Genomic DNA, 18667 nt, shown 5'->3' with positions numbered 1-18667 from the left:
ACATTTCCCAGCAGCGGTTCTCTTCTTCTGGCTCAGCCACGTGCCTAGATGAGCTCTGAGTAGCAGGTCCTCTTAGCCGACTCCCGCCTTCCGGAGGCTGTCGGGTCTGAGGCGCGGCGGTGAATTCTGCAGCCCTGGGTCTCAGCGCGCCCCACTTCCCAAGCCTCAGTTCCGGTTAGGCTCGCTCCCTCCGCCCCCCACCCCCTCGCCCGCCTCCGCCCTCGCAGATTGACTGGGGAAACCCACCAATGGAAAGCTCCGGGAGGCGGGCCTAGAACGCGGGCTGGAAGAAGAAAAGCAAATTTCAAGTTGGCGGCTGCGTGGGCCCCGAGTGGGGGAGGGACGGCAGGTAAGGCTTCGACCTGACGGCTCTGACCCGGTTTGGTCCGGTACTTCCCGAATTAGTCCCCCTGTGCCGACAACAAGGTAGACAACGTTTTCTATCAGCCTGTTGGGTCAGCCCCCTTCTGAATCCCTACCCCTTCTCCCCGGGCTTTCATTGCTGTACACCAGAGACAGGGCTTGCGGTAAAGCCTGGGAACAGATATTCCCAGCAGGAGAGGAAGGCTCGTTTTTGTAGCTCAGACTCTACTATGGTATCCGCTTCCCCGCGTCTATTAACACTAACCCCCTGTCACGAGCCTGACGGACTCCTATTACCTGTCGGATCACCTGAAACGCTATCTCCTACCCAGCAGTTTTCTGGACCGCCGTTCTTGAATTTATTGATTCCCCAGCCTGACAATGTCTGATTATCCCTATTGGAATCTCTTTAATTTTAAAAATCACGTTATTCGTGGGGGGGGCGGGGGCGGGGGCGGGGCCGCCGTGGTTTGCGCAAGGAGGTCAGAGGACACCTTGAGCAAGTCCGCCTGTTTTCCTGGCCACTTGGCAGCAAGAGTATTTACTATCTCGTAAGGCTAGCTCTCTCCCTCCATTCCTCCCATTGTTGTTATTGACAGACTCTTGCTGTGTAGCCCGTATGGGCCTCCAACTTGCCTTCCTCCTCCTGCACCTTCCCCAGTGCTAGGAATACACGTTCTCTTTTGATGTTTCTATTCTTTGAACGGAAGGTTTGATGGGACAAATTGTGGTACTTTAGTACGTTATGCTCAGTAAGTGTTAACTGAATGGAATTGATTTGTGGGAACCAGTCCTCTTGTCAAGGAGGATGAATTTAAACTAATATAATTAGGGAACAATAAAAAAATACCCAACATAGTATATAATTAAGGGCCTTTAAATTGGTGGTTTATTGCATTAATGTTTTATAATTGCTCTCAGACCAGCGAAGGAAAACAGCGAAGAGAACGGGAAAGGAGGCTTTATGACTCACAAGGTCTCAAGTGTCTACAAGGTCTATAGACTCATGTAGTCATTTGTTCGAACAAGAAATTTTACTGAGCACCTACTACAAGTCAGGCCCAATGCTAGACACCAGGGACCACAGTGAACCTTCTAACAAAACCTACTCAATAAACCATCACCTAGTGACTATGTGGGAAACTGTTTCTGAGACTGGTTCTTGCTATGCAGATAAAGCAGTCTGGCCTCCAACTTATGATCCTCTGCTCTCAACCTTCCTGAAAGGCTTGGGTAACAGGCTCGTACCACTGCGCCCCCAATTAAACTTGCTTTTTTCACTAAGAAGCATGAATCTGGCCTTTAAAATGCTAAGCATTAACGCCACCCCAGCTACAGACCTATCCCTGGGCCAGCATCTTTAGTAAAGAACTCACTAGCTCTTTCCAGGGCCTTCCACTGTTTAATCTTTTCTTTATATTTTTTTCAACTTTTATTATTAGTGGGGCTGGGTGGAGTAACTTGTAACCTACAGGCTGGCCCCAAACTTACTCTGGATAAGCTCAGTGACAAGGTTGGCCCAAGGCTTTGTGCTAAGCAATTTTTTACTTTTGTTTTTTTGGGGTTTTGTTTGCTTTGATTTGTGTGGCTGAAGCCCTGGAGGGCAGGAAAGGGTGTTGGATTCCCTGGGGCTGGGGCTACAGACTGTTGTGAGTCACTGTGCTGGTGCTTGGGACTAGAACCCCAGGCCCTCTGGAAGAGCAGCCAGTGCCCTTAACCATGAGCCACCTCTCCAGCCCTCCCCTGTATCTTGAAAACAAAACAAAACATCCTTTTTACTTATTAACTATAGGATATATATTACAATTTGCAAACACAGTAATATAAAAGCATGCACTACTTCATAGCCCTAATACATACTGTAATTACTATTTTACGATTTTGAACTTTGTTATCATTATGTGTACTTGTACACAGATGGGTCAAGGCATGCATGTCGAGACTGGAGGACACCTCTGTAATATCCTGCCTCCATTTCACCTTATGCGGTTCCAGGGCTGGGACTCAGGTTCTTAGATCCGCACTGCCGCGCAACAGATGCCTTCACCTGCTGAGCCATTTTGCCTGCCCCTGTTATTAGAATCCCAGTTCATTCTGTGTATGTGCATAATTTAGTAGGGTTTAGCAGGATTTCTAGATTAAGAATAAAAGCATTAAAACAAAAAGCAAACCTCAAGAGAGGTCCTGGAGAGATGACTCAGAGGTTAAGAGATCTGTCTGTTCTTCCAGAGGTCCTGCGTTCAATTCCCAGAAACCATATGGTGGCTCACAACCATCTATAAGGAGATCTGGTGCCCTCTTCTGGTGTGCAGGCACACATGCAGGCAGAACATTGTATATATAATAAATAAATATTTTTTAAAAAGAGAGATTGTTTAGCCTTCCCATGGAGGTATCCTAATGTTTCAGTGTGTGTTCTGTTGCTGGGATAAGACACTACAGCCAACAGCAACTTAGGGAGGAAAGATTTTACTTGATGTACACTTCCCAATCACAGTCTATCAGGTAGGACGCAGAGGCAGGGACTGAAGTAGAGGCCATGAAGGAACACTGCTGACTGACTTGCTCTCTATAGCTTTCTCAGCTTCTTTTCTACACAAGCCAAAACCACCTGCTCGATGGTGGCCCTGCCCACAGCACCCTGGGCCATCCCACATCAATCATCAACCAAGAAAATACCCCACAGACGTGCCCTCAAGCCCATCGAATGGAGTCATTTTCCCAATGAAGGTTCCTTCTCTCTAGCTTGTGTCAGTTTGACAGAAAACTAACCACAGTCTATGTCCATCTAAAGGGATTCTCACTACAGCCTAATTATTATTATTTAATTTTTTCTTAGTTCCTTGTTAGGTAGAAAATGGTTTTATTGGGCTGGGCAGATGGCTCAATCCATAAAAAACACTTTCAGCTCAAGCTGGAAAACCTGGGTTCATATCCTGGAACGTATCTAAAAGTTGGACAGATGTACTGTATTTTTTGGACCGTAAGATGCACCTCCCCCCCCCAAAAAAGTGGGGGTGGGATTAGGGTGCATTGTATGGTGGTCTGGTTGCTGTTTTTACTATTTTTCTTGCTTTACTGCTCTAAAAACTGGGTGCATCTAATGGTCAGGTGCGTCTTATTGTCTGAAAAATACGGTGGTGGCCTAGGGCTGTAACACCAGCACTCTTGTGGTGATGGGAGGTGGGGACCTGGGAATACTACAGAAGCTGCAAGGCAAACAAGAAAGATCTCACCTGTGATCCCAGCACTCTGGGAGGCAGAGGCAAGCAGATTGCTGTGAGTTCGAGGCCAGCCTGGTCTACAAAGCGAGTACGGGACAGCCAAGGCTACACAGAGAAAACCTGTCTCAAAAAAAAAAAATGAAGAAGAAGGAGAAAGACCTCACCTGGAAAACAAGCAGGGTGAATACGAACACCCAGAGTTGTCCTCTGAGCTCCACACACGTCAGACACACACACACATGCATTACACTACACTACACTACACACACACACACACACACACACTTTTAAAAACAGAGTCTAGAAAGACAGTTCAGTAATTATAATAGGGCACCCTGCTGTCACAGAGCACCTACGTTTATTTCCCCAGCATCCATCTGCACCTCCAGCTACAGGAGAATCTGACCCCTCAGGCCTCCATGGGCACCAGCACTTGAGTGCACATACCCACAAACACACAATACACATAATTCATAATTAAATGTAAACATAAATCTTGAAAGAAAAATAAAAGAGCCCAGGTATGGTTTTAACTTCAGCACTCAGGAGGCAGAGGCAGGCAGTGAGTTCTGGGACAGCCAGCACTGTGTAGAGAGCCTGTCTCAAACGAGTAAATAAATAAACATACAATATTTTTTAAAATGTTTATTTATTTATTATTATGCATACAATGTTCTGCCTGCATGTACACCTGTAGGCCAGAAGAAGGCATCAGACTACATTACAAGTGGTTGTAAACCACCATGTGGTTGCTGGGAATTGAACTCAGTACCTTTTGAAGAGCAGGCAGTGCTCTTAACCACTGAGCCATCTCTCCAGCCCCTCACATACAATATTTTTAAAGTGGCTTTTTGACCATTCTTTTGTCAATTTACTGTTCATGCTCTTTGTCATTTTGTTGCTGTTGTTATTTGTTTTGAGTCAGGGACTTGCTATGTAGCCTTGGCTGGCCTGGATCTCTTATGAAGAACAGGGTGGCCTTGAACTCACAGAGATCTACCTGCCTCTGACATCACCTGCCTCAAGTGCTAGGATTAAAGACATTGGACACCATGTCCAACTTTTGTTCCCCCCCCCTTTTTTTTCCTATTTGTTTTGTATTGGGCTTTTTTTTCTTTTTTGGGGGGGGACAGGGGGCCGGGGGGAGACAATATCTTACTCTGTAGCCTAGGCTTGTCTAGACTTTGCAATCCCCTGTCTCAGCTTCTCTGGTGCTGGGATTACAGGCCTGCACTGCACACTTACCTGGCTGCTTTTCTTTTTAGTACTGGGGGTTGATCTTGAGGCCTTGCACCCCCTGAGCAAGGGCTCTGCCACAGAGATACTTCTCCAGCTTTCATTTCGAGTGTGTGTGTGGGGTGTGTGTGTGTGGTATGTGTGGTGTGTGAGGTTGGGGTGTGGGGGGCATTCTTCCACTTAGATCTCCAAGAGTTCTAACACAGTATTGACTTCTTACCTCATTTGTGAGAAATGCAGGGTTAGAGAGCTGCACTACCAGTCACGCGTCCTCCCCTTCAGGGACTTCATCTTACCCTCATGTTTCAGCTCCTCTTTGTCATCTGGTGCTTCCACCAGAACACAAACTCCATGCAGCAAGCACCAGCATGCACGGGAGTTCTGTCATTGCTTGCTTCTTTGTCCATGTTACTCACTGCTTTATCGGCAGCACTCAGAAGAATATGTGGCACATAGTGGGCGTGGTGGTTTGAATAAGCATGGCCCCCATAGGCTCACGCATTTAGTTCCCCCAGTTGGTGGAACTGTTTGGGAAGGATTAGGTGGTGTGATCTTGTGCAGGAGGTGTGCTGACGGGGTGGGGAGTGGGGCGATGGAGGGTAGGGGGTGGGGGGGTTTCAAAGGCCCTCATTGTTCCCAGTTGGTTAGTGGTTAGCTCACTTGCTCTCTCTCTGCCTCATGCTTGTGAATGACACGAGAGTTCTCAGCTACTGCTCCCATGCCTGCATGCCTGCCTGCCGCCATGCCTGCTGGGATGGTCATAGGCTCACCATCTGAAGCTGTAAGCCCCCAATAAAGTCTCTTCCATGAGTTGCCTCAGTCATGGGGTCTCTTCGAAGCAATTTGAAAGTAACTAAGACAACGAGTTTACTATCGCCATTCCCATTTTACAAACAGAGAGACACAGAGAGACCCACAGTTTATGTAGCTGGGAAACTGTAGAATCGGGGCTTTTCTTTGGTCAGTTGGTTTTGGGCAAGGACTCAGATTGCCCAAGATGGCCAGAAACTCACCATGTGGCCTTGGATGACCTTGAACTCCAGATCAGCCTGCCTTCACTTCTTAAGTGCTGGCTTTACAGGCTTGGGCTCCCACTCTCAGCTCTCCATGAATAATAATAATAATATTATTATTATTATTATTATTTGGTATGGTTTATTGAAATCTGCTCTTTAGTAACTTTTACTACCGTTCAAAGGTGTGCATAACTGGGCCAGAGTCTGTCATGGGAAAGCTGGTGTGTGGGGAAAGCACAGTGCACTGGTGAGCACCTGGGAGGACGTTGACAGGAACACATCTAGATCACATTAGAGCAGACTTTACCTGCTCTCAAGAATCTCTTCTTGCTGGGCGGCCTTTAATCCCAGCACTGGGGAGGCAAAGACAGGCGGATCTCTGCGAGTTTGAGGCCAGGCTAGTCTATAAAGTGAGTCCAGGACAGCCAAGGCTACACAGAGAAACCCTGTCTCAAAAAAAAAAAAAAAAAAAAAAAAAGGAAAAAAAGAGTCTCTTGTTAAAGTTTTTATTAGTTTATGTTAGGTATATAACAGCAGGCCCCATGTGACATTTTCCTTTTTTAAAAAATATTTTATTTAATTTTTAATTTATGTCCATTGGTGTAAGAGTGTCAGATCTTGGAGTTACAGACAGTTGTGAGCTGCCATGTGGATGCTGGGAATTGAACCTGGGTCCTTTGGAAGAGCAGGCAGTGCTCTTAACCACTGAGCCATTTCTCCAGCCCATGACATTTTCATAGATGTACTTCAGTCATCTTATGTACAGTGGATTTCCTTTCCTTTTCTTTTTTTGTTTGTGTTTTTTTAAGACAAGTATTCTTTGTATAGCCCTGGCTGTCTGGACTGGCTCTGTAGACCAAGCTGGCCTTGAACTCACAGAGATCCGTCTGCTTCTGCCTCCTGAGTACTGGGATTAAAGTGCTCCACCACACCTGGCTGTACAGTGTATATCCATCATATCTCCCTCCCTCCCTCCTTCCCGCCCTCTCTCTCTCTCTCTGCCCCCCATATCTACACACACGCACACGCACGCACACGCACACGCACGCATACACACATGCACCTCTCTCCATTCCTGCTAACCTTCTTCCCAATTAGACCTGCTCACGCTTGGGTTTCATTGTTTATAGCTAGGATTGAAGGTGAGCACCACCAGGCCCTGCTCAGGAAGGCTCTCTTTATGGGAGAAAGAGAACCTTACCGGTGGTTACACCACGGAAGAAGTCTCTCCCTCTCCCATCACCTATAGCTTCTTACTCATTCTCTGGGAGGGGTAGACTGCCATGACCCCCTCCTCCTGTGACAGCATAGTCACTGGCCAGGTCTTGTGCTGATCTTATGCAGGTAACCCGGGTGCGGTGAGTTCAAGGGTTCAACAGCCATGCCTTGTCCAGGAATCAGCGACCTACACACCGCACCCTTTCCTCCCTCCAAGCCTTAGAGTGGGTGATGTGAGTATCTTATGTGCGGCCTGTCAACCAGCAGTCGTGCATTCGCTACTCACGAGCAGTCTCCGAGTCACTGCCACCTGTAACAAAAGGAAGCTTTGCTGACCGAAGTGGACAGCGGCGCCGATCCACGAGTTAAAAACAGTTTCAGAAGGCGCTTAACAGAGCAGCAGCAGCAGCTTCCCCGTCTTGGGCGTCTAGAGGGCACAGTCCCACTTGCTGCAACCGTAAATGGATTCCTTACACATCCCCAAGCTGAGCACGGGAGATTCTGCCCACCAGCTTGGTGCCTGTGTTAGACAGGACACGCCATCTTTCCCTCTTTGTCTTTGGTAATCACTTGTTTACCGTGGGAATAAGTGGGAGTAAGGTTAGCGTTGCCAAGGCTCCAAGGTCATGGGCTTTGCCGTCAGAGCCACTCACTTCTCACAGCTGGAGTTGTGTCTGTCAAGGGAAAGAGACCTAAGCGGCTCAGTCCTCACCTGAGGCCCCAGAAACCTTCTCTTGCAGTAGCAGGGGTTGTTGTTGTTTTTTTTCTTTTTGATTTTTCAAGACAGGGTTTCTCTGTGTAGCCTTGGCTGTCCTGGACTCACTTTGTAGACTAGGCTGGCCTTGAACTCACAGTGATCCGCCTGCCTCTGCCTCCCGAGTGCTGGGCTTAAAGGCGTGCGCCACCACGCCTGGCAAGGGCTTCCCACGTTCTGAGAGGACACGCAGGCACTAAGGTTCACCCCTAGCCCTGTAAACAGGCTTCCAGGTGGTGCCTCTCACAATTGTTCTCTTCTTCCTTTTTGCTTGTGCATTAACTTCCCTATAATGTAGGAATTCTTCCTTTATAGAAAGAGAGCATAATTAGGTGGCTGGCTGAGCAAAGAGGACAGCCAAGGAGCCTGGGGCTATCCTGGGCTACTCAGAAAGTTCTAAACTTGTGATCCTCCTGCCTCTACCTCCCAAGTTCTAAGGTGACAGGTATGTGCCAACATTGCCAGCCAATAAATAAAATGATTGATTTAACATTTTAATTAGGAATTCAGGGAGGTGTCTCAGCAGGTAAAGACCCTTGGGCATGCAAATTGGACAACCTGAGTTTGACCCATGGAGCTGATGGGAAACAGAGGCAGGAGAATCAGGGGAAGTGTACAGGCCAACAAGCCTGAAGTCCACTGCTCAGTGGTTAGAGAGACTTCCTCAACAAGGTGGGGGAGGGGCAGGTGGGGTCGGAGAACGTTGGGCAGTCTCTCTGTCTCTGTCTCTGTCTCTCTTTCTCTCTCTCTCTCTCACACACACACACACACATACGTAAAGTAAAATCTTAAGTAAATATAAATATATGTCTCATGTACAGAATCATAAACGAGATTAATAATCTGTAGGAGGAAGAAGATGGTACCTGAGGAATTACGGAAATTTAACCACCATGATAAAAATGGAAGGGAAAAGCTGCTATGGCCCACCGGACGTGGTGGTGCACACCTTTAATCCCAGCACTCTGGAAGGCAGAGGCAGGCGGATCTCTGTGATTTCGAGGCCAGCCTGGTCTACAAAGCAAGTTCAGGACCGTCAAGGCTACACAGAGAAACCCTGTCTCAAAAAACCAAAAAAGAAAAAAAGAATATGGAAAACCCTGGATTCAAAAATAATAAGAAATTCATATATATACACGTATTGGACAGATAACCCCCAGAGTTTCCACGAATCCCTGGCACACAGCTCCCTAACATTAATGCTGTGTACTGTATTACCTATATATATTAATGTTGTAATACTGTAATGCATTTGTTACAGTTAATGAACCACTGTTGACATATTGTTTTTCAAGGTTCATATTCTGTTCAGATTTCTTCAGTTTGTATATGGTGGTCTTCCCAGGTGTCACAGTCCCATTCAGAACTCCAATGCTTTGTCGCATCCCCTTGGCCTCCTCTGGGCTATGACACTTTCTCCGTGTCTGACGTTTGATAATCAACTAAACTGGACTTAGGAGCTTTGGACGTGACGATCCTAGAGGGAAAGGTACCATTTCACATCTGGCACGTGCAGGACAGACTCCTAGCCCTTGGAGAGACCAGGCAGCTAACAACCATCTGTAACTCAAGACCTCAGGAGAAACAGTGCCCTCTTCTGGGTTTCTTGGGCACTGCACGCAAATGGTATCCACACATGCCTGCAAAACACCCATACACATAAAATAAAACTAAATTAAAATCTCAAAAAATAAACAGATTATCTTACTTTGAATCATGAGTCTGTGTGTGTCTCTTGTGTGTACACACATGGACTCAGGTGCCCATTAAGGCCAAAGGCACTGGATCTAGAGTTAGCATTAGCATTAGCACCCTATGTGAGTGTGGGAATCGAGTTCAGGTCTTCTGCAAGAGCAGTACCCACGCTTAGCCACGGAGACGTCTGTCTAGGTGAAATTTATTTCTTTTTTAGTGCTTTAAAATAGTATTTGTTTTTACTTATATGTATGTGCACCACTTAGGTGAAATGTCTGTGGAGGCTGTAAAAGGGCATTGGATCTCCTGGAACTGGAGTTACAGGCGATTGGGAATTGCCTGGTGTGAGTGCTGGGAACCGAACCTGGATCCTCTGCAAGAAGACTCGATACTTTTTGCCACCAAGCCACCTCTTCAAACCTGGGATGGCTCAGAGGTTAAGGGCACTGGCTGCTCCTCCAGAGGTCCTGAGTTCAATTCCCAGCAACCACATGGTGATCTGATGCCCCCTTCTGGCCTTCAGGTGTACATGTATGCAGAGCACTGTGTACATAATAATAAATAAATACATCTTTTAAAAAATGTTTTAAAATTGTGTGTGCATAAGAGTGAGAGTGCAGGCACCCACGGAGGCCAGAAAAGGGTGTTAGATTTCCTGGAGCTGGGATTACAAATGGTTGTGAGCCACCAGACACAAGTACTAGAAACTGAACTCCATTCCTCTGCAAAAAGAGATGCACTCTTCCCTCCCCCTATTTTTTTTTAATGAAAACTTTTTGGAAAGACTTATTTCTTATGTATACAGTGCTCTGCCAGGCCAGAAGAGGACATCAGTTCACATTATAGATGGTTGTGAGCCACCATGTGGTTGCTGGGAATTGAACTCAGGACCTCTGGAAGAACATTCAGTGCTCTTAACCTCTGAGCCATCTCTCCAGCCCTGTTATTTTATTTTTCAAGACTGGATTTCTTTGTGTAGCCTTGGCTGTCCTGGAACTCTCTTTGTAGACCAGGCTGGCTTTGAACTCACAGAGATATGCCTGCCTCTGCTCCCGCCGATGTATGCCACCACCACCTGGCTGAAATGCACATCTTAACCACTGAACAATCTCTCCTACTCCCTATTTGTTTATTTTTGAGACATGATCTTGCTATTCAGTCCTGAGTAGCCTAGAACTCTATGTAGATCAGGCTAGCTCCAAACTTGCAATCCTTCTGCCTTACACTTCCAAGTGCAGGGCTGGGATTACAGGCTTGTGGTATCACTCCTAACTTTATGTTTTACTAGTAATTAACTAATTAACAAATTAATTGTATTTTTAAATTAATTGTATCTTTTATTTATTTTGCTTTTTTTGAGACAGGGTTTCTCTGCATAGCTCTGGATACCCTGAAAGTTGCTCTATAGATCAGGCTGCCCTGGGACTCAGAGATCTCACCTGCCTCTGATCTTCATGCTGACACTAAAGGCACGCGCCACAACTGCTCAGCACCATTGGCTTTTTTAAGTGTCACAGGAAAAGGATTTGGAGTATAGCTCAAAGGTAAAGTACTCACCTGCCCTGGAAAAGCCTGTGTTCAGACCTCAGCACAGAGGAAAAAGTCACCTGCCACAGCACATCAGGTGTCACGTAGCTCCTTGGCTCCCTGTCTGTTCTACTGGGCTTTGTTATCTCTTTACTTTTGTCTTTATTAGGTTTTTCTCACTGGATCTCTGAGTGTCCGGCCCACTCCACCATGGCCAGCCGGGGTGGGGGCCGGGGTCGTGGCCGAGGCCAGTTGACCTTCAACATGGAGGCTGTGGGCATTGGGAAGGGTGACGCTTTGCCCCCGCCCACTCTCCAGCCTTCTCCACTCTTCCCTGTGAGTGCCTCCCTCCCTTCGCTACCAGTGACCACAGGGTCTTTCTGTCCCATCCTGAGCCATCTTCATTCTGACCTTTTCTGTCTATAGTCCTGACCCACAGGAAGTGCTTCTTCTGCTCCCACCTCCACAGCTTCCTAAATGCTGTGTTGCCTTCTCTTTCTGTCTGGCCCTGTTTACTGGGAACATTGGGTTCAGCCTAGGGAAAAGGCCCTTCAAGGTTTTTACCGCAGTAGTTTCGTCCTGACTAACCACTGTTCTCCTTCAGCCCTTGGAGTTCCACCCGGTGCCACTGCCCACGGGAGAGGAAGGGGAGTATGTTCTGGCCCTGAAGCAAGAGCTGCGTGGGGCCATGAGGCAGCTCCCCTACTTCATCCGGCCAGCTGTCCCCAAGAGAGGTCAGTAGAATGGCTAGCATCATGAGTTAGGGCCTTCTATAAGCTGTGTCTGCACGCAGGCCCCTGGAGGCTGGAGCGGCTTAGGAAATTTACTACCTAATAGGGAGAGCATTAAAACTCCCTTCTGTATCTGAAATGTATCACCTTATTCGAGATTTGGGTTGAACCTTAATCCTGAGGACAGCGGGACCTGAAAGCATTGGCATCTCAGTTCGTATGTATAAACAGGGAGCGCAGTACACAGTCTAACACAATGATGCTAGGTCTCTGAGCACCACATCTACGCAAAGCATTCACCCCTCGTTAGTGAGAGCAGGAGACTGGAGAAGGCAGCACTGCAGGCAGGCTTAGTGTTCACACTTGATGCTTTTCTCCTGAGGCCCTGGGAGCTGAGGGCTCACAGAGATGGAAGGCTTACCAAGGTAACCCCATTAGTAAGAGGGAGGCAGAAGACTGCGCCCTGTTTTTTATCCCAGTGTATGCTGTCCAGTGGAGCCTACCGCTCAGAAGAGCAGAGCCTTTGGACAAAGAGTAACAAAAGGGCGGGATGGAGAAGCCGGCACCACTGAGTTCTGGGTTTGGAGTGAGGCAAGCCATAAATAACAAAGGTAGGGCCTTAGGAACAGCTGTTCTAAGGACAGACCTCTGACGTGGCCCCTGACCCCTCAGATGTGGAACGTTACTCCGACAAGTATCAGATGTCCGGGCCGATTGACAATGCCATCGACTGGAACCCTGGTAGGTGACTGGCCCTCATCGAAGGTTCTTTCATATGCGCGAGGAGCCTCAAGCCAGAACCCTAACGTCTAAAAACTAGAATCTTAGATGGCACTGACACACTCTCAGATTCTAAGAGAAAACGCCTATTTTTAACAGAGACCCGTCCTTCCTGCCCTTTAACCCTCCCTTCCCATTAGGAATGGCTATCTCCTCAGAGAGACCACGCACCCCCGACAGGGCCCCGCGGACACTCACTCTCCCTCTTTCCAGATTGGCGGCGGCTACCCAGGGAGCTCAGGATTCGAGTGCGCAAACTACAGAAGGAGAGTGAGTGACTCTGGAAAGGGAGCCGATGCCACAAGAACCACACGAGGGCAGCAGAGCGCCACGTCTGCCGCCAGAGGGTGGGGTAGAAAGCTAAGCCGGAGGGAGAGGGGCTCACCTCGGAGGACACCTGCCACTGAGCCTAGGACGCACATGGTGGAAAGGAAGAACTTTCACACGTCCCCACCCCTCAAACACACACACGTGCGCGCACACACACCATGCAACAAAACATTTTTGTGAAAAAGAAAGAAAAGGAACCAGAGAAATGGCGCAGTCATTAAGAACATGTACTGCTTTATCAGAGTTTGGTTCCAGGCACCCACACCAGGTGGCCCACACCTGCCTGCAACTGCAGCTGCAGGGGACCCAGTGACCTCTCAGGTCTCCTTGGGCGTGCATGTGGCACACACACGCGCGCGCGCACACACACATGCACACACAGGTGCACTCATGCACAAGTCAAATTTAACAACTGGAAAGAGAGCCAGTTAGGAGGTGTGCTTCCTAAGGGGTCACTTTTTGATCCTCCAAACAGGGACCACCATTGTCCTCCCCAAGGGGCTCCCCAAGACCACAGAAGACAAAGAGGAAACAATCCAGAAACTGGAGGTGAGGGGGGAGTGTGACGGACAGCTGGACTCAGCCGCTTAGAGCCCAGTCCTGCCTGTTTGCTGAGTGTCAGTTTCTCTTCCTGTTCATCCTCACTTGAGACTCTGGAGAAGAAGGAGGAGGAAGTGACCTCAGAGGAAGATGAAGAGAAAGAAGAAGAAGAAGAAAAGGAAGAGGGGGAAGAAGAGGAGTATGATGAAGAAGAGCATGAAGAGGTGAAGGCCGAGTCTACTCCCCCCTCCCAGCCTACCCCCTCCTGCCCCCTCCTGTCCCCCCCACAGCCTACCCCCTCCTCTCCCCCTCCTGTCCCCCCTCCCAGCCTACCCCCTCCTCTCCCCCCCACAGCCTGCCCCCTCCTGTCCCCCCCACAGCCTACCCCCTCCTCTCCCCCTCCTGTCCCCCCTCCCAGCCTACCCCCTCCTGTCCCCCCCACAGCCTACCCCCTCCTGCCCCCTCCTGTCCCCCCCACAGCCTACCCCCTCCTGCCCCCTCCTCCCCCCCCACAGCCTACCCCCTCCTGCCCCCTCCTGTCCCCCCCACAGCCTACCCCCTCCTGCCCGTTCCTGTCCCCCCCACAGCCTACCCCCTCCTCCCCCCCCACAGCCTACCCCCTCCTGCCCCCTCCTGTCCCCCCCACAGCCTACCCCCTCCTCTCCCCCTCCTGTCCCCCTCCCAGCCTACCCCCTCCTGTCCCCCCTCCCAGCCTACCCCCTCCTGCCCCCTCCTCTCTCCCCCACAGCCTACCCCCTCCTCTCCCCCCACAGCCTACCCCCTCCTCTCCCCCTCCTGTCCCCCCTCCCAGCCTACCCTCTCCTGCCCCCCTCCTCTCCCCCCCACAGCCTACCCCCTCCTCTCCCCCTCCTGTCCCCCCTCCCAGCCTACCCTCTCCTGCCCCCCTCCTCTCCCCCCACAGCCTACCCCCTCCTCTCCCCTTCCTGTCCCCCCTCCCAGCCTACCCTCTCCTGCCCCCCCCCTCTCCCCCCCACAGCCTACCCCCTCCTCTCCCCCTCCTGTCCCCCGTCCCAGCCTACCCTCTCCTGCCCCCCACCTCTCCCCCCCACAGCCTACCCCCTCCTCTCCCCGTCCTGTCCCCCCTCCCAGCCTACCCCCTCCTGCCCCCCTCCTCTCCCCCCCACAGCCTACCCCCTCCTCTCCCCCTCCTGTCCCCCCTCCCAGCCTACCCCCTCCTGCTCCCCTCCTCTCCCCCCACAGCCTACCCCCTCCTCTCCCCCTCCTGTCCCCCCTCCCAGCCTACCCTCTTCTGCCCCCCTCCTCTCCCCCCCCACAGCCTACCCCCTCCTCTCCCCCTTTTGCCCCCTCCTGTCTCTCTCCTGCCCCCTGTCTTTTCCCCCTCACCCCTCTTTCTCTCCTCTCCCCCCCCCCCAGCCCCTCTCCTCTCCCCCTTATAAGCTCTGGGCTCTCAACACTTTGTTGTTGTTTGGTTGTTTGGTTGGTTGATTTGGTTTGGTTTTGAGACAGACTCTCACAGTTTAAACTAGGCTGGCCCGGAACTCCCCAGAAAAGCCCCTGCTTCTGCTTCCTAATGTTGAGATTACATGCATACACTAACAGGTTTAGCATACAAAAGAGGTTTTTTTATTTGTTTTTTAATGTGTATGTGTCTGTATGGTTGTCTGCCAAGTGCAGTCAGGTGCCTGATAAGGCCCAAAGAGGGTCTCTGGTCTCCCTGAAGCTGGAGATTACAAGCAGTTGTGAGCTGCCCAGCTGAGGTGCTGGAATCTGAACCTGTCTCCCCTGGAAGAGCAACTAGTGTTCTTAATATCATCTTTGTGTGTGTGTGCGTGCGTGCGTGTGTGCGTGCGTGTGTGTGTGTGTGTGTGTGTGTGTGTGTGTGTGTGTGTGTGTGTCCGGTCCTCCGGCTCGGCACCTTTTGCTTTGAGCCGTCTCACTAACCCTGGGTTCTCAACTCTTACACAAGAAATGTTCTCAGAGAGTTTCAGGGCCAAAAGTGAGGGTGCCACCAGTGGGTAGAAGCCTTCCTCCATGTCATCTGCCCCAGCCTAGTCCCAAAACACCTAACACAGCAGTGAGATGGCTCATAGGGTAAAGGGGATGCTACCAAGCCTGATGACCCAAGGTCAATCCCCAGAACCACAGGGAGGAAGGAAAGAACTGGCTCCTACAAGTTGTCTTCTGACCTGCACTTGTGCACCAGGGCACATACACACCTACACACATACACACCTACACACATGCACCCACACACACACACATGCACCTACACACGCGCACGCACCTACACACACACATGCACCTATACATACACACACACTACACACACGCGCGCGCACCTACACACACGCACCTACACACACACATGCACCTACACACACACATGCACCTACACACACGCACCTACACACACACGCGCACCTACACATACACACCTACACACACACACCTACACACACACACGCACCTACACACACACATGCACCTATACATACACACACACTACACACACGTGCGCACACCTACACACACACACCTACACACACATGCACCTATACACACACACACACACCTACACACACACATGCACCTATACATACACACACACTACACACACGCACCTACACACACACCTACACACACACCTACACACACATGCACCTACACACACGCACCTACACACACGCGCACCTACACATACACACCTACACACACGCACCTACACACACACATGCACCTACACACACGCACCTACACACACACACCTACACACACACACACACACACCTACACACACACGCACCTACACACACACACGCACGCACCTATACATACACACACGCACCTACACACACACACATGCACCTACACACACACACCTACACACACACACACACACGCACCTACACACACACCTACACACACACACACACACACACACACGCGCGCGCGCGCGGGCGCGCACACACACACTTAAAGACTTGTAACACGGGCTGGAGTGATGGCTCCATGCTTGAGAGCACCTGCTCTCTTGCAGAGGACTCAGGCTCCCAGCATCCACATGGTGGCTCACAGCTGTCTGTCACTCTAATTCCAGGGCACCTGATGCCATTCTCTGGCCTCTGGGGAGCCCAGGCAGGCAAGCAGTATACATGTAAATGCAGTCAAAACACCTAGGCACATAAAGAAAATAAAGCAAATTCATCACAGCTGGTACGGGTATCCCAGACATGGGACAGTGTGTTTGGGAGGGAAAGAGCCTGGAAAGCAAAGGGAAGGAAAACTCTGGAGTAATTCCTGATCTCCGCTTCTTTTCATGTTTCAGGAAACTGATTACATCATGTCATATTTTGACAATGGTGAGGACTTTGGAGGTGACAGCGATGACAATATGGATGAGGCCATATACTGAAAACCTAGGCCCATCTATCTTTCTCGCTTTGAGATATAGGGACTAAATATCCTATTATTTAGGGTTTTTACTTTTTCTGTTATTGTTATTGAGACAGGACCTCATGTAGGTCAGGCTGGCATGGATCTCAGTATGTAGCTGAGGCTAGCCTTGAACTCTGATCCTCCTGCCTCTATCTCCCAAGTCTTGAGATTATGGGGTGAGGGGGCCCCGCGGAGGTGCGCCACCACACCACACCACACTTCCTATCGGTCAGAATTCAGGGTTACCCGCGTGACCCCTGAGGGCTGTTAGGCACAGCAGTGACATGCAGCTGTCTTTCCTCTTCCTCAAATCGCTGTGTCACCTCTCACATGTCTTAGTGTGAAAGAAGTGTGAGTGGGCCGTTAGAGGGGAGACAGCTGTGAACACCCCTGCAAAGGTTGTTATAAACCTTTATGGGCATACTTGGAGTAGAAGCAGTCAAGAGGAGTAAGACCTGGTTTGAGATGGTTGGCTGGTTTGTTTTGGTTTTTCGAGACAGGGTTTCTCTGTGTAGCCTTGGCTGCCCTGGATTCGCTTTGTAAACCAGGCTGGCCTCGAACTCACAGCGATCCACCTGCCTCTGCCTGGGATTAGAGGCGTGCACCACCACACCTGGCTTCTGTTTTGTATTTTTAAATAAAATGTTTGTACCTGTCTATCTACCCAGAGTGATGTGTACTGGGAAAGGGCTAGAGGGGGACAGAAGGGGAAGTCCAGTCAGGCCATCCTTACCCCCACCCCCACCCCCACCCCTATACTGAGAACTGAAGTTGCAGCCTCTCAGTTGCTAAACTCTCTCACTAAGCCATACCCCCAGCTCTTTTTATATATTTATTTTACATTTTGAGACAGTGTTTGGATAAGTTGCCTAAGTTGGCCTTGAACCAACTCTGTAGCCCAAACAAGCCAGGCCTTAAACGGTCTTGGCCTTCCAAGCTGGCATCCCAGGCCTGTGCCACCAGTGCCCAACCAACCTTTTCCTTGTCCAGTGTGACACTAGGGTTCACAGCCTTGTCCTTTGTCCTTTACCTCTCACCCCTACTGGGGCGCATTCACAGCTCATCTGCAATGTGGTCTGAAAGCATTGTTGGGGAAAGCGCAGGGTCGGCCACAGAGCAGCTGACTGCCCCAGTGCTTGGCCTCCAGGACATGAGCGTGTATATTCAGGCATGTTCAGGCATCTCTTTCTCACACTTGACCTTGATCGTGTCCTTATTTACAAAGAAATGATTGCGCCTATTTTTGTGCTGAGAGTCAAGAAAGCCAGGGGCCAGGAGAGAGGAGTGAGTCACTGTTTTCAGCTTAGCACAGTTCTTCTCTTCCAGGACCTGGAGAGCCCACTTTGAAAGGCATATTTAAGGAATTCTCTAAATACACTGCTCTCCGCTGACAGCCAGTGTGTGGCTTGCAGCTTCTCTTTTGGTTTTTCCCTTTGCGGAGTTTAGTTAGCCTTTCTCGCTCTACTTTGGGGAGGGGGTGGACGGTGCTATCTTCCAGGAAGTAAGGATGGGGGGCGGGGAGTACTTTAGGGACACAGCTAAAAAGAGGCTTCCTAGCCCACACAGTACTCCCTGGGTGAGGTCACTTCCCTGGTCTCTGATTGGCTTCTGAGGAAGCCTTCCTCAAGCTGATTGGCTGCATGCACTTGACATGACACAGCCACGAGGAAGCTGCGTGTCCAGTATAGGAGCCACGTAAGGAGACCTGCCTAGACATCAGGGGTGCTACCACAGGAGGCCCCCACTGAGCACTTAAAAAGGTGGAATGTGGGAGCCGCGTCCATAAATTTCTCAACTGCCTTTAGGCGGGCCGCTCGAATTTCCGACAGCATCGTG

At 50.0% G+C, this 18667-nt stretch overlaps 1 protein-coding gene across 2 annotated transcripts; it reads left to right on the top strand.

Annotated features, from left to right (window-relative positions):
- Polr3gl (RNA polymerase III subunit GL) lies at positions 1-17001 on the top strand. 2 transcript variants are annotated; one of them, XM_051157737.1, is made up of 9 exons: positions 1-349; positions 10871-11050; positions 11203-11369; positions 11638-11767; positions 12437-12505; positions 12758-12814; positions 13350-13423; positions 13525-13638; positions 16722-17001. In XM_051157737.1, the coding sequence occupies exons 3-9, from the start codon at positions 11244-11246 to the stop codon at positions 16806-16808; spliced, it is 657 nt and encodes a 218-aa protein (XP_051013694.1). In that variant the 5' UTR covers positions 1-349; positions 10871-11050; positions 11203-11243; the 3' UTR covers positions 16809-17001. The 2 variants fall into 2 exon arrangements, with proteins under 2 accessions (XP_051013694.1, XP_051013693.1); XM_051157736.1 differs by lacking the exon at positions 12758-12814.
- The last annotated feature ends 1666 nt before the right edge of the window (positions 17002-18667 follow it).

This window comes from Acomys russatus, chromosome 15 (assembly GCF_903995435.1).
Source record: "Acomys russatus chromosome 15, mAcoRus1.1, whole genome shotgun sequence".
Lineage (NCBI taxonomy): Eukaryota > Metazoa > Chordata > Mammalia > Rodentia > Muridae > Acomys > Acomys russatus.
The sequence above is the reverse complement of the archived record's forward strand: the minus strand, read 5'-3'. Positions and strand labels throughout refer to the sequence as shown.

Coding starts and splice junctions, on each gene's coding strand:
- Polr3gl (XM_051157737.1), top strand. CDS start 11,244: ATGGCCAGCCGGGGTGGGGGCCGGGGTCGTGGCCGAGGCCAGTTGACC. Junction 11,768..12,436: donor GCCAGCTGTCCCCAAGAGAG/GTCAGTAGAATG, acceptor CTGACCCCTCAG/ATGTGGAACGTTACTCCGAC. Junction 13,424..13,524: donor AAACAATCCAGAAACTGGAG/GTGAGGGGGGAG, acceptor TCCTCACTTGAG/ACTCTGGAGAAGAAGGAGGA.